Source organism: Sturnus vulgaris, chromosome 8 (assembly GCF_052056855.1).
Source record: "Sturnus vulgaris isolate bStuVul1 chromosome 8, bStuVul1.hap1, whole genome shotgun sequence".
In the NCBI taxonomy this organism is placed as follows: domain Eukaryota; kingdom Metazoa; phylum Chordata; class Aves; order Passeriformes; family Sturnidae; genus Sturnus; species Sturnus vulgaris.
Window position 1 is genome coordinate 16,139,599 of NC_142250.1, and position 24,862 is coordinate 16,164,460.

The 24,862-nt window shown below is 34.9% G+C and overlaps 1 protein-coding gene across 6 annotated transcripts in view; it reads right to left on the reverse strand.

Annotated features, from left to right (window-relative positions):
• Positions 1–24,862, reverse strand: part of LRMDA (leucine rich melanocyte differentiation associated) — a 640,335-nt gene that overhangs the window by 231,826 nt on the left and 383,647 nt on the right. For all 6 annotated transcript variants that reach the window (XM_088168938.1, XM_088168942.1, XM_088168940.1 and 3 more), the window contains one exon: positions 18,217–18,343. In XM_088168938.1, coding sequence (XP_088025064.1) covers positions 18,217–18,343 — 127 coding nt within the window. The remainder of the gene's footprint in view (positions 1–18,216; positions 18,344–24,862) is intronic.

Sequence of the window (24,862 nt, forward strand, 5' to 3'; positions counted from 1 at the left end):
GATATCTCACCTACTTCACAAAGGGACTATGAGGTTTGTACAGCAAACATAGAGGTGCTTAAACTTCTGTTCCACAGGATGTGACAGCTTTAATATTTTAATATTGTTAAATGAAATTATTATTGGAAATATATTTCATAAAATGCAACTAAATTGCATAATTTCGAGCCTGAAATGTCCATCCAAATAAAAACATCTTATATAATGCCGAAATGCTAGTTTCTTTAGCAGAACTCGTCCGTAATCACTATCAACTCTAAAAGGAATCAATCATACAATTATCTGAACAGCTAGTGCAGATATCCTATTGGAAATTTTTAACTAAAAAAGAAAAGTCGCTGAGAAATACACAAGAAAGCCAGTTGACAATTAGTTCTGTACTTACAGCAAAAAAGCTTTGGGGTGTATCTTGCCGCACTATACATTTAAATAATCACTATTTTCAGAAGAAATGTTTTTATCTCTCTTTCCTTTCCCCCCACCAACATACTTTCTTACAGATCACCACAGATTCTTTCTTATCCAGTGAAATTGCTATGTAACCACTCAATGCAATATTATTTTACTGAAGGATATGGAATCCAAAACCTAAAAATACTTTAAACAGTTATTATTATTAATTATTTCATCGCCTTACACAGAAGTAATAATAACCTGCAATTACTGGTTTATCAAACACAGATAGATTTCCTAGAAACACAAGGAAATTCGTTCTTCATTACTTTAATGAAACAACCATAGAAAAAGGTAGAAAAAAGAAAGGTCAGGGAAATTCTCTGACAAAAGATGAATTTTTTGGGAGATAAGGTGGTCACTGAAGAAATGTTTAGGAAAAGTGACACACTCAAAGATTAAAAAGAAACATTAATGCAATAACGTCATGCCAAGTGTGTCGGTAATGTAAATGTACATTAAGGCCTTTACGTTTAATGAAGGACAGGAGAGGTTTTAATTCTTAAAACTTGAAGATTATAAAGAAACTTTGAATCTTAAGAAAAAATTCTGTAAAGTTTTTCAAGATTTTCAGCAGATGGAGAAGCATGCAACTATGAGACAAATTTTGAAGGGGAAGTGTTTGATAATATTCTTTGCCATCATTTCACATCATTTGAAGAAGCTCTCTATGAAAGCCCAATCATAAATGCTCCATTCAGCTGTTTTGAAAATTTAAATTCTTGTCTTTACAATGATATAATTTGAATATATTTAAATAGCTAATTAAAATATATAAAAAAAAGAAAGCTGAAACTTCCATTATATTCAAGAATCTACACAGGGTGATGGGATATCTATCCACTGACCTCTTGATCTATCATTTGGAATTTTTCACTAGATCTCTAGTGGGCAAGATCTCATTACAACACTCCTCAGACACAAACATCCATGCATGGATAAAGTGACACTGGCCACATAGGAACTGAGTAACTCCTCTTTGCCTCTTTGTACCTGCCCAGTACATCTCAAAAACAGGGACTTCATTTACCTGTCTTTAAACTCCAATAATTTTGACATTTAGAACCAGCAAGCAATGCTTTAACTCCAAGAGAATCAAACCTATATTGGGTAATACAATCAAAACTAACTGATCTCTTTTTACATGCATTAAAAGGCTGTGTTAATATTACACTTGGGGCTATTATAAATGTCTTACATTGCACACATTTTAGAATACATCAAAGTTTTATCACAGTCATTATAAAAATGTCGCTTGAAACTATTTTTACACTAATAAGATGGTCTTCAATTGAATAAATTGCAGTTACAGACTGATTACAAGTATTACATTTAGTTCACAGGTTAGCACAGTGATGGATAACATGCAGGGGAAAAAATTAATGCATGATTCTACTTTACACTTTGTCCCTAACCAGGTTGATTTAAGTCATAAGAAAAAGTTGAAATGTTAAATCTAGTTGGAAGATAATACAAGATATAAGGTAATACACATTCCACTTGCTTCTGAAGTGCACAACCAATAACATACTATTATTTATGCAGATAGAATAACACATTCTCTTAGCCCACACTGCAACATATTTTGTCTCGAATTAGCTTGTAAATCACTACCACAGAAGCTATTAACAATCATAAAGCCTTTTGAGTTTTACAAGGTGTTCATAATGGGCCATCCCATATGATTTATATGAAAAACATGACTCAGTTCTTCAGAGGAAACTAATCTGTAGATGTGGGGCTTGCCGTGTGACCTCTTGTTATCTTTGGGATGGTATGTAAAACTTTTATCTTTCTTAATATTAGTCAGACAAATACAGCGATAAAACACAATACTCACAGAGTTTCTATTAAAAATGTGTTTGCTTTTGATAAGACTTACACAGAAATGCTATATTTCAGTGGAACTGCTAGATAGGATTAAATTCACCCAAAAGCACTCCAAAACAGGCACAAGCAGTTATAATCACCGGGGGACATAGTTCTTCAAGAGACAGAATTTGTTAACTAAAGTAGTATTTATTGAATTACAACAAACAAAAGTCCCTGGCTTTCATAAATGTGTGTTAATGGATGTGTTTTAATTGTTAAAGTGTTCAGGAAGCATAAGGTTTAACTGGATTGTGCTAAGAAGGTTTAGTGAGCGTTTTCCTTCTCTGCAGCTGCTCAGTAATGGAAACATTGGCATTATTTTCAATTTTTGCAACTTCTCTGATGCCATAAGAGAAATAAATCCAAACTGGTTCATACTTCTAGGTTCCTCTAATTCAGTTAACACTTCTTTTCTATGTTTTTCTTGGTTTTTTACAACTTTTTCTCTATTATTGCTGCTCAAAGCATCTTAGAGACATGCTGTTTTAAAGAAAAAGGGATGGCGAGCTTACTATTCAGATTTTCCCAGTCACCTTCTCTCCACACTTACAGCCTGTTTTCACTTCTCAAGGGCAAGTGCTGCAGTTCTACTCATTAGCAACCAAGTGCAGATCTAAGGTGACAAAAACCCAGCAGATGCCCTCTTTACAAACCAAATTACTGTATTTTAGTCACTCAAAAAGGGAGAGAATTAGAGAAATAAAAATTACTTTTTTCATCTGGAAGAACTTGGAGTTATGATTGTACTGAACCAACTTTAAAGGTGTTCAGAAAAATGAAATTAAGCAAAATAAACTTAAAGTTGAAATCCTACACTTGCCACTTTGAGTTTTACTTTCTGTAATGACCTTAATTAGAGGAACAAATATTAATGAAAAACAGAAAAAAGCACAGTTACAGAAGACAACTAAAAGAGGAGTCGATTATAGAACTTGTAGTTAATGGCGCTAGAATTTTCTGCAGAAGGTTCATTTTTAAAAAAAAAAAGTCAAATTTATGACATTTAAACAGTCTACAGCATTTATATTTATAGGGCAGCAACAAGCATATTAAAAAGGGAAAAAAGTTATTCCTGAAAATACAAGCCCTTCTAATACTGCCTCCATTTTTTCTAGAGAGGGTGGCAAAGGGGAAGGCACAGCAGAAGGCAAACTAATCTAAACTGCTGTGACTTCGAAGAAAATATTCCAGTGTTACTGCATTTTCTTGCATCATAAAAGTACTTTAATCACATTGTTCTGATATGTCTTGAAGATTATTCCAAATCCTGCCATTTATGAAAGTCAATCTGCCCTATATAGGAAGCAGGGATGAGGAGAGAAATAGAGATAGAAAGGGAGATTTGAATACCTTTGTTCGAAAAAAACCAGAGGTTCTTTGGAACCCTAATTTGTGTGTTGGGAGTGGCCGGGCTGTGAGCTGAGGAACTGCATTCATCACTTCCTACTTCAGAGACAGTAATTAGAAGGAATGAAGACTCTCCTTGATACAACTGTCTCTCAAAGTCTCTTTCTCTGAGTGCTATAGAAGGAATTTGGGACTAACATCTTCTAGATATTAGTCTGGAGCAGGGGTGGGAGGGTGGAAAGAGAACAAAGGAATAGCAAGAAAAATTTTCTTGGTTGTATAAATCTCAACTCTTGGGTACATATAAAATATAACAATATGATGGTTTCAGGAGCTACAAAACTCTCATATTACTGCCAAGAGAATTCTGAAAACATACCAGAGATTCAGGGATAATAAATATATATAAATTAAAGGAAATGGTTGTTTCAGAGGTATGTGGTCAGATGGTTACTATAAATAGACATCCACACATGCAGTGACTGGTGTCTCTTATGTGGCATATGTGACTAAACTTAAAATATACTTACCCTTTATATAGGTCTGCAAAAATAACCATAAAGTTATGCTTCTGCCTGGGAGATTTGTTTCCAGTGTTACCAGAGGTCTGTAGTATCCAAAAATATTTTTTTTTTCCCTAGAAGTTAACTGTAATACCAGAAACCTTCAGCCTGTGTTGGACCACTAGCAGACCAACAGTTCCTAATATTCTCTACCTTGATGTTTCACCTCACTCCTACAGGAGCAAGTTGCCTGGGGCAGTATTGGTACATTTATGGATATCTGGATGACTCACAGGATGTTTCTGCATGAACACCATAAAATATTTGAGAAGGAAAAAGAAAAAAAAGATAAAACAATGAGCATCAGCTGCCATACCATCTCAGACCAGCACTGCTCCATTGGGTATGAAGTAAGAAAGCAGGGCTGGCTGCTGACCTCATCAAGGGCCTTGCACACACTGGAAACAGCTTCAACATTAACAAGCATGTTAATCTCCCTGAAATCAAATAGGCAATTACTATGCTACTTCCATGATTTGGAGGCAAGTATCATTTAATAGTTAGACATTAATAAACCTATTTCATGGATCTTACCATTATCTGATAAAGAAGCTTTCTTTTACTATCTCTTTAATGTTATTAAATAAAGTAAACTCATATCTGGTTAAATAGGCTTCAGAAGTGCTAATCTTAGCCTAAAGCAGTCTAATGGATTGACTCTTCCTCAGTAGGGCTATATAAATATTTATAAAGACTTCACACGAAGAACAGAATTGACATACGGCTTTAAAAGACTTCTCAACATATAGAGAACCCAGAGAAAGAAAAGATTTTGTAAAGACAAGGAAGTTCTTAGCCTTCAAAAAAACCTTCTCAAGTCCTGGAGAGCTGGAAATAGCACACAAACATATGTTTGAATCTGCACACAAGCTCTACATCAGGGCCAGGCTACCAATCCTCTAATAGTGGTATCTTATGCTCTCAGGCTGCCTTATGAGTACAAGATTTTCTTTTTACCTGGCCCATCTGATTTTCTTGACGGATAGGTTTTATTATGGCCCTAACACAGCAAAAAGTGATTATGTTATTTTTCTGACTTTTTTCTGAATGGAGAACCAGCACTGAAAGCCAAACACACAGTCCATAGTCCCTTTTGAAAAAATAAGCCTTTTCCAGTACAAACTACATGAGAAAACTAAGTATTTCTTTGAACAGTGTAGAAGAGAAAGCATGAAATCCTGGCTCCACTGATGATGTAAATTGTTTCAAGCCACTGCATCACAAGTAGGATTTTACTACAGATACAAAGGGGTGGCTCTTCAGCCTAGACTGAGAAGTGTAGTCATGGGGATAAGTAAATTATTTATTTTATTCTCGCTACAGCAAGTTTCTACCAACTAAAAGTATTCCACCATGATAATATTACAGATGAAAAAATGATACGCCATCAATTTAAGCTCTTTTCCATCTTGAAATTAAATAGCTACAATTTTCAATTTGCATGGCATATTAGTATTTGATTAATCTATAGGAAAGCATATGAAAGTGTAATATTTTCTTCTACACAGAATAGATATATCATGCATCCATCTAAACAGTAGCCCTGATAATGCAGTGTTTTCATTGTTGTTACTGACACACGGGTTGGAAGAAACTACTCTCACCTTCAGGAAACTGCAGTATAGGAAAAATCCTCAGCCAAACCTCTTCCCCAGCAAGGGAAGCCAAAAAAAAAAAAAAAAAAAATCTGACTTTTCAAATTTGTAATAGCTGGTCTATCTGCACAGAATATTTCAACATTCCCTGACAGAAAGTAAACTTTAAATTAACATATATGAACTATCTTTGGGATCACTGGACAGCCTAGGTTGCAGCATAATTGCTTCCCAGCTATAAAACTGCAGAGAATATTAGGCATCTGCCTTGTCCTCCCAGACCACATCAGCCTTCATGTTAACTTAACTGTACCAGTATTACACAAGATTTATAGGGCTTGAATTAGTGCATTTGAGGTTTAATTAGAGCTCCATAAATTTTCAGCAGTTCTCCTATGACACTGCCTCAGCCAGTGATCTTTGGTTTCCCCTGAATTCTGGGCAGAAGGTGGAAGACCAGGCTATAAAGGACAAGACAACCATTGGCTCTGTGTACAGCAGTTTTTACAAGCCAAACCATATCCCACTAGGGGTTTATCAAATCAAAAAATAGACTTCCTGCTTGCCAAAATATGACCTCAAGAGGACAAAGCAAGTAAGTTCTCTACCAACAACATATCTATTCATTTCTGCTTGCAGGGAGGTGGAGGAAAGAGCGCAGCAAAAGAGTGCTTCACATAAACAACAAGTCTTCAGAAGTTCTCTCCAGAGAAACTGCTAAACATATGGGGCAGAAAAAGACCCAAAAAGCTATGCTGCTGTTGCTTTTAAATCAAAAAGTTCTTATGAAAAATAACATCTCTAGTTTCATGTTCAAAAATAAATCAGGGAAATAAAATTAATTCTATTTTTCTCTTTCCTTACTTTGAAACTGCCAATGGCCTTGCAGCAATGCTTCCCAGAAAGTTAGGTGTGTCCTTTACTGAAAAGCCAGAAACAGCATTCTGGCCTAGCACGAGCTCAACTTAAAGACATTTTTTTACTAACAATCTGAATAATTTTTGCACCCTGTACAAGCTCTCTACTGACAGAGATAAATAATAAAAACCAAAGTATTCCTCTCAGGTTATTACCTGGATAGCTGCTGAAGATCTTGCCAATGTAGCATTTGTTTATATGTAGAGAGTGATTGTTGTTTTGAAACTAGAACAACACATGCAGACATTTCAGTGAGTTCTGCTTTAGAATGACCATTTGACATGGTGCAGATCTACATTTATTTCTACTGCTCACACAGCAGAATACTGCTTCAGAGCCTTCTCAGACACACAAGTGGATTCAAAGGTTTTCTCCATGTGAAAGAAAAATTTTGTGTCACACATACAGAGCTTTTGCCTAGCCTGTTAGAGCATTTCCATCTTTCAAAATTGCACATACATCTTAGACTTGTTATTTAGAAGAAATAGCCCTGTAGGGTCTTACTCAGACCATAAAGATATGAAAAATTACCACATAAGAAGAAGGAAAAAAGCTGGGAGGTATTATACAAAAGCAAGATAGTTAAAAATTTGAGCAGTCCTGGGGCTTTGGGTTAATATTCTGGCCTGTTAGACTTCTCTTAACAATATGCAATATGAAAGAAAGCACAAAACTCCTGCTAAAATGCATGCAAAGTGAGTAAGTTGTCCCAGAACAGCTCTAAGACTCAGCAGCAAATATGTTTTATGCTTCATGTTCAACAATCCAATGGACTAGACCTGTAGCTAACTGCAAAACATGCAGGTGACACCCTATTTCAAACTCAGAGATTATATTTTTTTTCTACTAATTATGTACAGTTTCATCCAGTTCATGCTTGATGGGCTTGATGAAAACAGGTAGAATAGGAATATTCACTGTCTCCTACTCCATTCTTCTTCCTAGACATTTCCCTCGTGTTAGTGCCTTCACCTTTCACTTTAAAACCAACATTTATGTCACATTGTCTGTGTGCAATTAATAATAATAATAGGCTGACTGCTTACTCATATCTAAACATTTTACATAAATTTCCAATCATTGGTGATTAGGTAGTAGATGTATAACATAATGGCACGTGCTTAGTGGAAAATAAGCAACACAAAAGAGGAAAAGAATTATTATCATATAGATGCAAAACGTTACAGTGAGAGTCACAAGCCAAGTCAGGTGGCAAAGTAATGCAAGGAGTAATAAAGCAGAATGTAGTGATAAAAACCAACAATCTGCCCACATATGCCAGAGTGGACCCACCTTCCTGCTTGCAAGAATTGTGAGTTAAACTTTATCACATTTGCATAATTCCACTGCAGCAGGATCCTGACTCCACAGCATGACTGGAGATAGCTGTGTATTATTTCAATAAAATGGGTTTCTTCCTTGTTCATGTGCTTTCTGTATGTATTCACACTAATAGTCCTTTTGAGAAAACTCTCCAGAAAATAATTAACTTTAATAGCTATTCTACAGCTAAAGCTGCACAACTGGGTGGCAAACATAACTGAGCTCTCTACAGCAAAACTGGAGTCTTCAAAAGAATTATAAGGAAAAAGATTACAGGTTCAGCACTGCTTCTGGGGTAAAATGTATATTTGTTATAAATATATCAAATCCCCTAAAAACTACACCCATTGAAACTTCATATTTAGGCTGATTTGCTTTCCAAATCATATAGACAGCGCAGTTGTGTACAATCTTTAAACAAGTATAACCACAGAGAAATGCTGAGAGATTTAAGAGAAATAAAGGCATGATCAGCTAGCTTGTAATCTTCTTTTCTCTTATTCTCCTCCCTATAGCTGCATTAAATTGCCTGTTGAGAACAATAGCATATTTGTGCTTTTATAGGTAGAATGATTTGTATTATGTAAAGATTTGGCTAACAGAGTAAAGATGCATTCAAACTGAGCTGGATTACATGCTGTTAATAATTTTCTGGATGCTCTAGGGGACCCATAATTCTGGAGGAATAGAGATTAGCATTTGAATATATACTTTGCAAGACATCTCAAAGCAGACTTTTTTATTTTAGTTTTTGTCATTTTTCTAGAGCCACACTAACCAGAAATCAAATCACTGAAAGCATTTGGAAGGAAAAAGTATACCACAATCAAGTTTTTATGCCCCACCTCCCCACCCACTTCGGAGTACACAGAAAATCTGTCTTTTCACAACTCCCATACCATTTCAATAGTCTTCTTTAGAAACTCAGACTACCTAGAAAAGGTGAACAAACTTGCAGTATTGTTCTATCCATGTTGAATAACTAGAGGAACTCAGCAAGCAAACCAGAATTTGCTGTTCTGAGTAAAAGCTCAAGCTCCTCAGAAAGATGGTTTTGTTATGGGCTAGGTTCTGTTTCAGAAAGTAAAAATACATTATTTTAACAAAATTAGTAGAATATCTCAAATTGCACAAAAATACCCCTTAAATATAATAGCATTCTTTTCTTATTAATAACTTCAGCATAGACAAGACTCCCATTTTTCTGTTCTCATGAAACACTGAAGTCTTTTAGCCACTGTTTGCTGAACATTGAAATACTTTGTAAATTGTGTATGTTTTTTCACGTCTATATTTTTGTGATTTTTGAAGCACTTACTACTTCAGAACAGTCTTAAAGTATGTGACTCTCTAATATTATCTGACAAACTCAACGGGGTAGCATGCTGCATTGTTTCTTTTTAATAAAATGCTTTTCTTACAGTTATAGGGTTCACTTAGCAAGCACAGATTCACTGGACAAAATATACTTTTCATGACCTTTGCTCCTCAGTTATAATTAGTTGTCTGGTCCCAGTTGCTTACAGTGTAAACAAAGACTGATAAACCCACATTGGCTGCACGTATTTATTACATTACAACTCAGCTGCCAAATGTCTAACCGTTCTAATAAAAATCTATTTTCTAAGGTTTATGTTTTATTGCATGTGTGACTCCCTTATTGGTTAGCATTTTGGAGTTGTGGAAAAGGTTATGAATTTAGAAACTAACTGCATTCATATCATATTTAAAACTTAATGCTATTTTATTAAAGACATATGGGCCTCCAAAGTACACATATTAAATGTCATGTAAGAAAAGTAGCAGTTTAAATCATGGTCAAATTCATTTTTGACGTGACTCCTGAGGCTTCCCAAGATCTGAACTATTTCTTTGTAAATCTGGCAGTTTAACCACACTCATAAATCACTTTCAAAGCATATTATTTCTTAATTTTACTGCATTAGAGAGCATTTGGCCTACACAGTGAACTGTTTGTAACTGTTACATGAACAAAGTTATATGTTTAGTCTTATAATGTGTGAAGGAAAAAAGTCTTAATTTCTCAGTCCTGAATTCACCTCTTATTTTAACCCAAATGATACATTTCCTAATGAAATTTACCAGAATAAGATACATAGCATGGTTTGCTGTACCGACATAGAAAACCCCTTAATCTCCTGCTTCAAGCTCATAAGTTAGCATCACAAAGGCAACAATAATTTAATCATTAAGCAAATATCCCACAGGTTCTTTTACAAGAATGCCTAAGGTTTTCAAACCCCACCAAGGCTGAAAGAGAAATGAATCATCTTTGGGACAATGCACATGCCTTACTAGGTTCCTTGATGTAAAGACATTTAATACATTAGAACTGAAGCATGCCTTACACACATTCAAAAATTAAATGCATATCCCTTAAGGATAAATTCTCTGTCTGCTAAAGTCTCAAGAAAACCTATCTCTAAAACAGATCATTCACAGAACAGGATTCAAAGCTATGCCATTTTTGAAATGTGATTGACATTTTCCTTATTTATTTTTAGACACGTTTCTAATTACAGAGTTAATTACAAATTGTATGTTTTCCTATGAACATTTTTCTAGGATGAATAAGATAAATTAGGGCAACAGTTTACTGCAAAACTTTTATAATCTCACTAATTCCCTCAAAGAGAACACCAGTTCTCAGTCACAAATATTTTTTATCCACACAATGAACCCTTGATTTTCCCCTGAAACACAGATCCATAACCTAAGTCACCAAATCTTAAAGATTTTGTGCCAGGTTCATTGTCTGCAAGATGGACAAAATTTAAAAAATGTTAGCATCAGCTTCAGTTAACATTCAGGGACTGGAACCAGAATTTGTAACTTCAATATGATTTTAAGGGAGCAGATGAACCTGTGCTGCATCCTTTTTCTTTCACAAAGGGAGCAGTTTTAGAAACTCATAAGCAAAAAGTTCAGGATTTCTTACAAAATAGCCCTTTGGCCTATACATTTCTGGTAAGGGTGGAGACAAGTGAAGAAATATTAGCTCTTCTCTGAAAACAAATTATTACTTTTTTTTCCTCTGAAATAAGTCATAAACCAGCTTTAAATTGGTCCTGTTCTTAGTCATTAATGAAGAGAGAATGACTGATATGCATGAGCTTTTAGGAGATGACCTCATCACAGCCCTGTCTGACTCTTGGACCACACTCTGGCTGAAGTTAGTGAAGGGAGGGATTATTTTTTGTAATGCTCTGGTGTTCTTGACCTGCCAATATTTCAGGCACAATCTCTCTTTTAGCACAACAGGAAAGGAAGGATTCAGCTGCTTAAACATAAGTTTCTACTGCTGTTTCCGTGCCTGGTCTCCCATGGTGGCTTCAAAAAAACTTATAGCTCCTATGCAAGATACTTATCTGTCATCCCTACAGGGTTCTGCTGTATACTTTAGTGTATCTAAAATGGCACTAGTCTACTTTTTTTAGGCATTTGCACTGTTTCCAAAGTGATTAGAAATAGTAGTGCATTCATTTTACCTTTCTTTTAGTTCCTGTCCTCTCTGACTCCGTCTGTCTGACTATAGCAACACTAAAAAAACCCAAAAATCTAGCATTAATTTCACTACAAGATGCTATATAATATATTTGCATCACATTTTATGTGATGAAGTCATGGTTCTTTAGCTGTACCTTGCTGCAAGATGCGCTCCTGAGAAGGTCACAACAACAAACCATCTTTGTCTTCACTGGCAGTGGCCCTTGCGACCATAACCCTCTAACAGCTGGGGAAATTTTCATGGGTCAGTGAATGAGCAAAGCCAGGCCTTATCTTAACACAGCACACAAATACACTGCTGAGCCTGCTGTGAAAACTGTGGGATATCCAACTACAGTCAAAACAAGCAACAGATATAAAATCAGCCATGACAGTTCTTTTCAACTTGTAAACATGGACAAAATTCCAGGTAGATCCTATGGTAGTAATAGTTTGCCACTGTTTCTCTCTTTCAGAAATATTGTTGTGACAACCAGTTTCCAGAAAGAAAAATTATAATTGGACCTTTGTTTCATGGCTAAAAATTGACATTTCTTCTAATCATGATACTTAAACTACTATTATTTCAACGGGAATAACTCACCAAAATGACTGAGCGTGCATGTGGCATATTGTGTCTTAAGGTCCAGGAAAAAAAAAAAGAATCACCCATAGGAACATTAAGAATAGACAAAAGCTGGCCAAGAGTTTTGTCAATGCCATATTATATCCTTTTTTTTTTTTTTTACAAAATTTAACATATGAGCAACTCCTGTGCTTAACACTGATGTCATCTGATAATGAGATTCACTGCATTAGAAAAGAGGAGCTACAAGAAGCTCTGCTTGTACTCCAGCAGTGCTACTATTTCCAAAAGAAAAACAACAACAACAAAATCCTTATAAAATAAAACTCTAGCCATATTGATCCATTAAGATCTAAGACATTCGTGATCTTACTGTCTGATATCATGGTGTTACATTCTGCTGAATGGCATTTTATTAAACAGACTGAGTAGACAATACAAAAGTCAGTACCTAATTATTGAAACTTCCTTATATATGAACCCACAAATTCAAACTGAAAAAACAAACAAACAACAACAACAAAACCAAAACAAACAAAAAAATAACAAAAAAAATTCAAATGTAACAAAAACCAAACCAAAAAAATCCCAACCCAGTTTATTGACAACCAATAAACAAGTTGTCACAATAATTTCTGCAATTAAATGGAGGCACCAATTATATACAATGCCTATTGCCATTCATCACAGAATTTCTGAATGCTTTACAAATATTAAGTCTTACAGAGGGATCAATTTGCTCACTACTCTGAAAGACACTTTACAGGTGCAAGGCAGCAGCTGGTTAACTAGCACACTGCAACATTACAGAACAGGTTAGGGCAGAAGGTGGAGAAGAATGCCTCAGTAGATGGAGACTGTAAAGAAATCCATAGAGGCAGAATGTAATCACCTGAACTGGATTCAGGCCAGAGCTCCAGGAAAATAACACTCCTCCCTGTCTGAAAATGCATTGGGAGCATTAATAGCTAAAATGACACGGGCTTCATGACAATAATTTTTTTTTTAAGGGAATAATTTTAGGAAAGAGACATCACCTTTTTCCTTCTGTATATTTAATAGCAATTAAGATATTGAAACATAGTCCACATAGTGCCCACCCAAAGAACATGTGAGGATGTTTTTTAAGAAATATAAACATAAAAACCAACCAACACTAAACAAGAGTCTTTCTCCCTATCCTAATACACATATGACCCACACGTGTCTATTCTTCCCTCTTGACAGCTGGAATTACAGCAGGTTATGAACCAAACATGTTATGGACTCCTGCTTAAAATACCTAAACTTTCCAAAGAGTAAAATGGATGACTGCATGACTGCTACAATTTCCTTGAGGCAAATATTATTTACTGCGGCACAGTCTAGATTGGAGTCTTAAGTTTGTGTCCTTGTTTTGGTATGTGAAATTTTGACATCTGACAATAAGAAACCCTGTTATGTGGAAGGTCTCTCAGAGGAATCTTAGGAGCTAGCTGACACTGACACAATGATTCTTTACACTTTAGAAGCCCTTTACTTTGCATGTTCTTCAAATGCTCTAAATTCATAAACAAAGATTGCTACATAATGGCAATGGTAAAAAAAAATATTATGAGCAATGCAGCTGTTGTTCAAAAGTCTCCTTTTATTTACTTTTTAAAACCAGCCTCAATTTTCTTATTTAGAGAGGTGGTAAAAAGATCCATGAGATACATCGGCAAAAATGTTTTCCCTATATTCATGGAAGCAGGTAGAATATATTCAAGTATGATTCTTGTTAAATATTTTGGGACAAAAATTACTAAAATCATTCCTTATGCCTCATCTGACTTTAATAGAAGCATATATCAGCATCAGTCACTTTGATAAAGAGCTTTTCCTATGAGCCTAAACACAAGAACACTGCCAATGATCTGAAAGCAGCACTGTAGATTTTATCTCACCTTATTTCTTAAATGATACTGCCTAAATATTTACTCTTTCTATCATAATAAAATGATCTCCTTCTACCCTTCAAGTAACACTGTGGGCATGAATCACAGACATTTATTACATGGAATGCAGATATTAGACTTGCCTTTCTGCTTCAGTGTCTCCATCTTAGTTCCTTAGAGAACAAATGCTATGTCAGGTTTCATAACTATAACTTGCGATGAAAATAATGCGTCTGAGAGTGAAAAAATATTGAAAAATTCAGAACACCCTTACTGCCCTTTTTTGTTGTACAGAGTTCACTTACAGCCAGTGGACAAGATGCTTTAGGTAAAGCTGCAAGGGACCAGAATAACTCCATTTAATATTAAGTTTGTTACTTGGAAGTATAACTAAGGATACCCACCAATGATTTGGCCCTATAAGCTACAAAACTGTTACTGGTGAATAGATGCTTCTGTTTTCTTTCATCACCCTAAATAAAACAGATGAAAATGTTAACCCTAAAATGCAATAAGTCAAAAAATATTTGTGGGGAAGAAGGGTTGAGAAATACAGGGAAATATATTTTATAAAAGCCAGCAGACTAACCCTGTATTAAATAATTAAATTTATATTTAAAGGGCCGTACGACAGTGTGTATCTATTCATAGCAACACACTTAAATGGATATATCCACATTTTATCATCTAGATTAAATGATCATGAATACAGACCATTAAAATATTAAATTATGTACTTTGATACACCATAATTTCATTTTATTTATGTTATATGCAATGTAAAAATGTGCAGTCTTAACATGTTTTCTCAAATCACATTTGCTTTGCATCTCTAAGTTTGAAAAATGAAACTGTTGGAAGCACAATTCATATACCTATAAACCAAAGAGGGGTACAGTTTTAAATAATTATGTCAAGAAATGACAACTGTACTCTTTGTAGAAGCACAGATGAATAATTACAAAGCCGGGACACAATTAAGCAATTTTGACTGTCGTATTCTTGAGCTGTCTTTCTGATGTGAAAGGCTGTCATGCCCAGAAACACACTTCACACTGGACAGGCATCTTCCACTTTGAGCTACACTTATGCCACTGAAATGAGGTCATGCTCTGGTCATTAAACAAGGCTTCCTCATCTGGCTCAATGCCTCTTATCCAGGCAGACTTCCCCAGGCTTTATTAAAAGCAGGCATGATACAATGTTCAATATTTTGACTAAAGAAAACATAAACATAACAGAAAAATGAAGTTTAGCTCACCTACATAGTGAGAAGGAATACTGCATTGTAACATTAAACTGTTTTCTAATAAATGATTGTATCTTTCCATAAGACAGTCATATCACAAACAGATGCATTTTCAACAAAGGATGAAATGAAGCAAAGCACAAGAAAGCGTAGTGTTCTGTTAAAAAACATAGGGAATAATGAAAGTAAAAAAATTTATACAAAATAAAATATTTATGACTTAGTGATGATTGGTGATTGCTAGATACTTTCACATTTGAGTAAACACAAGCTAGTCAGATGGAAATTTCTTGCTTTCATTCTCATTCTGTGTATTTTTTCTTGGTGGGGTATTTTGCTCTCCAAAGTATTTCATGTCAAGACTAAAATGAAAACAACTCCCCACATCACAGCCTCTTTAGATCATCACTCTGCCTTTTATGCTGAATAAGCCACACCATCTCCTGCTTATCATAATGGGGGGGAAAAAGCCAACACATAAGTTAGGATTTTTTGTTGGTTTGTTGTTTTTCCTTTTTTCTTGAAAAAGCAGGTCTGAGAGGCCCACTGTTGTTACTAAATCTGGCAGAAGATTTTCATGTGGCATCCACCAACATAAACACTAATCACTGCATCTCCCTTCCTGGCATGCATAGGCTGACAGAGTGCCTGCTACCTTAGGTGGAAGGGAAAAAACCCACATTATTGGGAAGTTCATTACCATCAAGATCTTGTACACTACTATGTCAACTTATTAAGGAGTTTTCTGATGACCAATGCTGGATATGTTGCAATCTTCCTCTGAGTCTGGATCAAGGTGAATCTCTAACTAGTTTCAGAAAGCTTAAAATATATTACCAGCACCTGCCTGTTAAATGTGGCTGAAGCTGGTCAAAAATACCAACAGCTATGTGGGAGTGGGACTGATGAACAGAGGACACAAGATCCAGGAAATGTGAAGGCTAGAGAATAAAAACCCATTATGTATGCAATGTACAACACATGACAGAATTCAAAAATACAGTTGTGCACATCATCTCTGTGATTTATGGAGGAATGCTGCTTGCTGTGGTCTTCGAGCAGAGCTGTCAATAGCTGTACACGTACTTAGCTGCATCTCAAAGCATATATGCAGAGAAAATTATATGAGTCTTCTCAGACATGGAAAGAGTTTGCATGCATGTGTATGAATATCCTAGGAAATAAGCACAAATTCAAAACAATTTGGAGCACTTTATTATACCTGCATCAAATTTAATATTTGTTTTAAATTAGCCACTTCTGTGATATGTATATAATGTTGTATGATGAGGGTAATTTCGTAGCACCTTAAGAAGCATTAATTCATGCCATAAAAATAATTTACAATGATTTTGCCATCAGTAATTTGTACTGAACCATTTATAAAGAAGAAAAAAACTCTTTTGTATGGCTATAACAACAGTAAATTGGAGCCTTCTGCAAATTTTCTGAAATAAATATATGGTTTATCATAAGACTTAGTGGGTAAATAATTCAAAACTATACAAAAGGTTCAATTGTAGATATAAAAGATAAAGATGTTATCTCTAAATTTGTTAAGTAATTTACCCTTAGCTATTGACTTAAAAAGAGGTTTAATCCAGAAAAGTAACTTCAAATTTGAGACACCTTTCTTTCTCTTACACTCTTAAATTGGATGCAATTCACAGAGTAGACTCCTAAATGAAAGATCTAAATGTTAGATAAATTTAAAAAAAACTTCACCAGATCCAAAATCTGATTAGATAAGGAGATTTGCAAAAGATGACATACATGTGCTATACCTAACACAACTCAGCTGTTGTGTTTGGCCAAATTCAAAGATGGTTTGCTGTGAATAGGATCTCCACCACAGCTTAAAAATAAATTATTCCATTCATTGCATATATGAAGCTGAAATAACTAAAGGCAGTGGTAAACAATATATCAAAGCAATGTTTGTATCAGAACTGTTAACATTTTAGTAGTTATAAATTAATCAGTCTGAATTAATTTGTAATGCACTGCAATTGTACTCATGATAATGCATTTATCCAGCAACACTGTTATGCTACCAAACAGTGCATTTCCATAACCACTACATTATTATTCAGCATTATTGGAAATCTGCAATAAATTATTGACGGTATACTTTAGAGAAAAAGCAGCAAACAGAAAGCAAGTAGACTGAAAACTCGAGCAGAGTTTTAAGGAAGATCTGAAGTACTAAAGCACTCTGGGCACACCACAGATTGGTGCTATCAAGTATTGATCAACAATGGAAAAAGAAGGCAAAGTGGAGAATTCACATTCACATTCTGATTGCTTCAGCAGGATGCCCAGTTGATGGAAGCTGTATTAAATGCTCAAATTACTGAAACTGTCTCTCTGATGCTGTCAATGCTTATTAGCAGGACACCACATTAAGTAACATCATACAAAATTAGAATCAACTGGTTCACTAAAAGCCAATAAACACCATAGGTGTGAGCTCTGCAATAGACATTTGAGTTTAACATAGAAGGCAGGGGACAACTTGTCAGAAAAAATGGCATTCTTTCACAAAAGTATATCACACAGTTGTTACATTTCCTTGGACAGGGTAAAAGTAATCTTTTAAGCTCAGTAACACATATTAGTTACTTTGCTATGTGAAATAGAGGTTGAAACCAGAAATTTGATAACGTGGCCACAGCCCATTAGATATGTACCTGTAAATTTCTATATTAAAACACAGAAAAATTACTAAGTCTTTTGTCCCCCATCTGACCACATTTATCAGTTCTTTCATTTGAAAGGTTTCACCTCTTTTTTTACCTTAGCAAAAGATGCAGCCAGGCTCTTGGAGTTATTTAAAAACAGTGTTAATGAATCATATTATTGTTACCACATTCATTTATCCTCCTACCTTAGCATCCTTGGGCTTAACCACTTTCATGAAGGCACCTCTTATCAAGGCTTCCTCTCTCTCCCTCCTGGTTACTTTCCGAGTATCGAGAAATTTCAGGTTTGTCAATTTGTGCAGGACAAAATATCTAACAGATATCAAAATACACACAGTTAAAATCTAGTAAAGCACAAAGACATACTCACAGACTCAAACACTAAAAAATAACAGCCAAAAATAGCAACAGCCTTTGTTTCCTCTCTGTATCCACCTTTTCCATGCAATGTAGCTTACATACAAAGTTATAATACTTAAGTCTTTCAAATGAAGACAAAACCATTTAATACTGGTGGATCAAACACAATTATCACCATGTTCTCTCTGTATAGTAGTGAGGTATAAAGCATACTAAGGAACAGAATAATTTGGAAATTATTTTGCATTGCCTGTTTGGGAAAAGGTATTTTGAGTGATACCAAAGATTCCTATCCACACTGTGGGAGAAAATCGATCTGAGATATGGGAAATTGCCAGCCAACCTCTCTGTAAGAATTCTTGCAATTTGCCAACACTTTGGATTTTTTAATTTTATTTTCCTAAAAACACAATGATCAGCATTTGGAAGAAGAATTCCAATTTGGTCCCACCAGAGAGACAAGGTGTCCTTATGGCATACAGATCTCAGCTCAGCATTAAGTGCAGAATCACACAGGGCGAGACTATTTATGGGAAATACATTCTAAGAATTCCAAGTTCTTATTAGGATTCATCAGTATTATGTTCTATTTATCATTTCTACTCAAAGGAAAGCAGCTTTCTAGTCTCAGAAAAATTCTATTGGATTCTCACCTATGGAGGGAGAGAACATGGCAGAGCAAAACCAAAGCAAGGCACAACCATGGCAAATCCAAGTATCTAACCACCCCAAGTAGACACCATTTGCATTTAGTCAACCAAATGTGAAGCAGACACTGCAAAGTGAGGGAAATATCAGACTTTTCCTGGCAGGAGGTCAAAAGGTGATGATAATGTTCCTCAGCCTAGCTGCTATGCATAAACCCCAAGTCAGCCAGAGAGCTCCTCATCATACCAATCCCTTCTGGCACTGGGAGGAAGAAATTAAAGAAATAGAAAACTTTGCATAACATTAAAAAAAATTAAAACAAACAAACAAACAAACAAAAAAAACACCACAAAAAACTTGTTTCAAAAGGTAAAAATTTATCTTATGATACTGATGTCAAACCAGATAAACATGTGAAAATTATTGCAATGCTCCCCCTTCTAAAACCAAGCAAAACGTAATGGTTCAAATACAGCTTTCCATCAAGTACACTATTCCTCTGAAGCAACACCTTCATAAATTGTTAACAACTCAACTGACAATACTCAATTCTGAAATGCTCAGACAATTTAAATGTGAATCCTCATTCTGTCTCTCAATTGTATCAGCAGAAGAAACAGAGAGTATCACTTCACAAAACAGAACATCTCCTAAGACCATTTTTTTAAACAACAGCTACAGACCCATTCTCTACAGACACATTCTCAGACTCATTCCAGCTTTCCTGGCTGCCCTTACAGTCCTCCCTGGCATTTTGCTGGTCCTTATCTTTCACTGGAGGAGAAGCTATCCATCTTGCATTACTGGCAGAAAAGCTCTGATGACAACAGATTCTTTCAAATGAAGACATGTACAGAAGGAAACAATATGTCAAGAGTGAAGAAGAGTGAAGCTAAAAATGAGTAAAGACACCCACTAAGTGTAGGGTGAGAAAAGATGAATATTCAGGTGAAGAAAACATCGGTATTAGAAAATCAGCAAATGTTTAATGATGGAATGAAATATGCCATTGAAAAGCAGGCTGCAACAAAAATGACAACAGAATAAGACAGCACTGTCATCTATGCTGACTTTGGATCACAGCCCTAATGTCAGTCTCTCAATCATTTCAAAAGAGCTTAAAATTATAATAGCATTCCTTGATACAAATGTATTTTTGTATTTTTAAGCCATTCTGACTGCATTTCAAAAAACAGAATTAGCACTAGTACTTGTCAATTCCAGAAACAAAACCAAAAAACCCTATCCACACAAATTAAACAGCAAACTACTCCACAAGTCCTAGGTTTTGGGGCTGGTTCTTTTTTTCAAACTTGCACTCCTTAAGCAGAGCAAATACTAAAAAGTGGGTACCATAAATATTATCGAACTGGTAGAAGGAAAGTATATGTGCAATTAATAATTTTAAAAGGTGATTCAAAATGCAATCTCATTTATTAAAATTCTTTTTACCAAGTGTGGGATAAAAAGTATCTATGCTATTTGAAAATAATACAATACATCCATATGAAATGGCTGAATAAAAACAGCAAGCTTCCTGGATACATTTTAGCTAGAAATATGAAGATGCAGCTTCAATCTAAATGTAACACAAGTTTGCCATAAAAAATACAGGAAGGGATTATCAAAGCCTGGGAATGAACACTCTACAATATCAATTCAACCCTTGTAAATTTAATCCAGGGTTATTTGTTGCACAAAATCTCTTTACTGTGATGTATGACTTAGTTACTAAGGTTATCACAGCAGTATCCTAAAGTTGCATAGTACATAAAACATTTCGGTTAACAATGCAGGGAGGTTAACTCCCACAGATAACCTACTATCAGAGGGTTAGAGCAGATGACATGCCTCTGTCAGCTTTCAGGAGCTATTGATGGTTCAATCAGTTTGTTTTGAAGGTAAAGTACAACAAAAGGGCACTAAACTTATTCAAACTGTCAACAGGGACTATGGAATGTTGCTTGCAGGTAAGTAATTTTGGGTGTTTTAAGACTATTATCAAACACCAATGGCTGCAGAAAAAGACAGCTACTAATAACACAGAACACAGCCATCATAAAATACTTTATGGCAGGCACTGGGACCCATAAATTGCATGACACATTGCACCTGTTTCAGACTTGTAAAATCACTAGTTAAAACCATATTGGTTAATGAAGAAAGACCCATCTAGATTCTACATTTAGTTTAGAAAGGTTTATTTAAGTTGGAAGTTGAGGGGAAGGATCTCCCTACTCCCCCTTTTTCTTTTCTTAATAATTTTAAAACTTAGCACAGCTCCATCTGTTCTGAAACTGCTATTATTGGGTTTTAACACCTTTGTTGTGGTGTGAAAAAAAGGTTATTATCTTCAGTGATGAGGGTAAAGGTGAGATTCAAGCAGAGAAAGTAAAAATTAGACACACCAGGAAGGTACTTACAAATATATTTATTGTCTGTAAACTGATAATCTAATTCACAGTGGAATAAAGACATTATTTATTTAAGTAAAGTTGCACCTTCTTTTATTCAGAATCATCTCCCTCACCTTGACTCTTGGCATGGGTGCCAAGAGTCCCATGAAAATAAGCTCATAACACCTTGGTATTCATCATATCAACAGGACCACTCAGATATGGCAAAAGACCACAGAATATGAAATTTCATGTTATTTCCATCTTACTTAAGCAAAAATGACAATAAATATTAACAATTCATTTACCAATTTTGTATGTGCTGCATGCAATAAGCTCCATTTTAAGACTTTTCATACAGACTTGCCAGGATATTGGGAAAGAGGCACATTTACAAACTCTTCCACTCAACCTTTAATGAAAGACCATTGTAAGAACTAGATTCTGTATAGTATTCCAGTTTGTACTATAATTAACAAAAACTGGAATATAAAACTGTACTATATGCATCAATATTTAAGTTTAAAATAAAAAAAAATCTGCTGTGAAAAACTGAGAAATATTTGCCCACAAGAATGCAGAAATATCCAGCTCTACCTGTATCAGACCTGCAATATGCTGCAGAAAGTGTTTACTTTCATTTTTCTATTTTCTGTACTATTATATTTTCTTCCTTAACAATCATAGAACACAAAAATAATACGCCTATTTCAAGTTTTGAAGGGCTGATTATGCTCTCAGTTACATTATTGCAAACTGAAAAAAAATAAATAACCTGAAGTTGGCTAAGTTAGATCAACATTTAAATGGGGAATGACAAAAAAAAAAAAAAAATCAGAAGAACTGAACAAACATGTTTATGACAGTGAACTGGATTATGTTCTGTGATTGTTTCTTCTGCACCCCCAAACAATGTATAGAATGTAGCCTATATATAGGCTACAGAATTTCCTCTGCAACAAAAACATTTATTAAATACACAGATAAGGAAGACAGGTCATAAACAGAAACCAGCATCTTACAGACGAGAGGGCAGGATGCTGGCATGAGGAATGTTACAGGATCACATAAGACCCTGAGCTGCCTTGGCACTGTTTGGTGATGACCAGGTAATTCTGAGGAGCTTGCAAGTCATGCAGAAATCCACTCCACCTCCTAATATTTTAACACACTGCTCTTCTTCAGTGTAGCAAAACACTCTATGAAGTAGAAAAATCTTTCTCTATATACGTAATATAACAGTAATTACAGTTTTGCCTTGATTTACTGTGTTAGTAGAGACAAACTGGGTGTTATGGACTCCAATTTATTTGGCTGAACAGAAACCATTGTAATGGCTCTTGCTCATGAACCCTTCCAGTGGCTAGTGTCAGATGGACCTTGTGTGGCCATTTGATGTCTTTCAAGCACAGACTTTTCCTTCCAGGTACTGCTGAGATGACAAGGCTTCATTCAAACACTGAACTAACACAGATTCATAGATTATAGATGTAAAGGAATGTCCTAATCATCTAATTAAGTGCATAAAGAGCATATACAGAAACAGCACAGACTTCAATCCCTCCTGCTAAAAGAGAGCCTCAAGAGCAAGTTCACAGATACTCATCATGTATATTACCATTATTTTCATTACTAAGTGAGGACTTCTAGTTTCCTACTGCTTATTGAACACATATATTTATATCACTCTCCAAATACAAGACTACTTAAAATAGACAAGCAAATTCTGTAGCAATTATTTTAAAATATAAATAAAACAAAACCACAATAAAACAAAAGAAAGCTGCAAGAACACTGAAAGTGCTAAAAGACCCATCATTTCTCATTATCAAAACTGTGGGATGGGAATAGCTGATTTAGCTTGAAAAGTTAATCCATACAAAATGCATGCACTTCCTTTCTTGCTGTTATATCTTGAGAGGACTTCATAAGGTTATCATCATTTGCTCCCCCAGCCAAAGATAGCATATCTAGTACATGTACTTTTAAGCTAATTTAAAATAAACTCAGGCATTTGTTTCCACTTGCCCTTGTTTCCATGTCAACAGCATTTAATGAATGCATCATTCCAGGAAATGTCAATAAGGAGCAAAGAAGAATGAACAAGCACTGAAAACTTCACACATGGCATGAATTCTTCACAATCATATCGCTTTAATGAAAATAGGTGAGGTCACCTGCAGCATTCACGAATGCTTTGTAATCCATTGTGACCCAGATGATTTTTCACAGTTCAGTAACACCACGTTTGAAGTTTTCTCTGCAAACAATGCACCCACAGGACTGACCAACTGTGAGTACAACAGAAGCAACCAGCAATTACTGTGTTGACTTCTGTTACTTTGATCTCTGGGTCATGACCTTTGTTTTCATGCAATCTTCAAAGCAGAGATTGGAGACTAGGTTATTTTAGAGGACACTGTTTTGCAAGCTATTTTTCTGTGTTTCTTGCTTCCTATTGGAGCCAAAAGCTTTTAAGTTTTCCTATCACCATTACATATTAGATATTCTGCTTTCTCTTGCTCTTACCACCAAGATATACCTTTGCAAAATATTAAGATCCAAATACAGAAAGCTTAAAAATAAGATAAAGAGAACTTAAAGAATTTTACAATCATAAGAAACTAAAGTAATTTTAACAGTGTAAAAGGCCATGAATCTTTAAAATGAACCAAACAAGTTTTCTTATAAAAATATAACACAAGGAAACTTTTAATTTTCTTTTTCTATCCAAGCAAAAATTCCAAAACCACAGATATTTTCTCATCAATTTGTTATCCTACACTTTGAAAGTAAGAAGGAATAGCAGGGATGGCAAAATAATTAAAAAAAAAAGCTTTCCTTCTTCCCTAAAAAAAAAAAATCCCATTCAGAAGTTACCGTGGTTCTTAGACAAAAAATAACCACTTTAAGAAAAAAAAACCGCAATAATGTTTCAGTATAAAATGTACTTTCAATGAAAGATGAGGAAAGAGCTCTAGAAATGAAATTATAGAAATGTATATCACTGAATCACCTGAAGATCATAATTTCTTGACCAAAAGCATACTTTTGTATATTTTCGAAGTATTTTTGATAAAATCTAATTATTTTTAAAGTAAGTAATATTACTTTTAACCTCTGTTTTTAAGATCACTGTGAATCACTAGACCTTGAATTTTTCAAAAAATTATTTTTCACATTTTTTAACATTAAGATTTTGGGAGGTTAACAGATCTTTTCATTTTGTTGGAATGAGAAGATTAAGTAAAGCTTTGATTTCTAGCACCTTTCTCTTTCTGGTTGAGGAATTAAATAGCCTGAACTCTAATTGAACTCAGTAGGAACAAAATTAAAGCTCAATGAAAAATGAAGCTCTGCTTCCAATGGTCACTGCAAAAATTTACAAAAAGAAGTTCCCATTCAGAACAAAGCAAAGCCAGTTGAA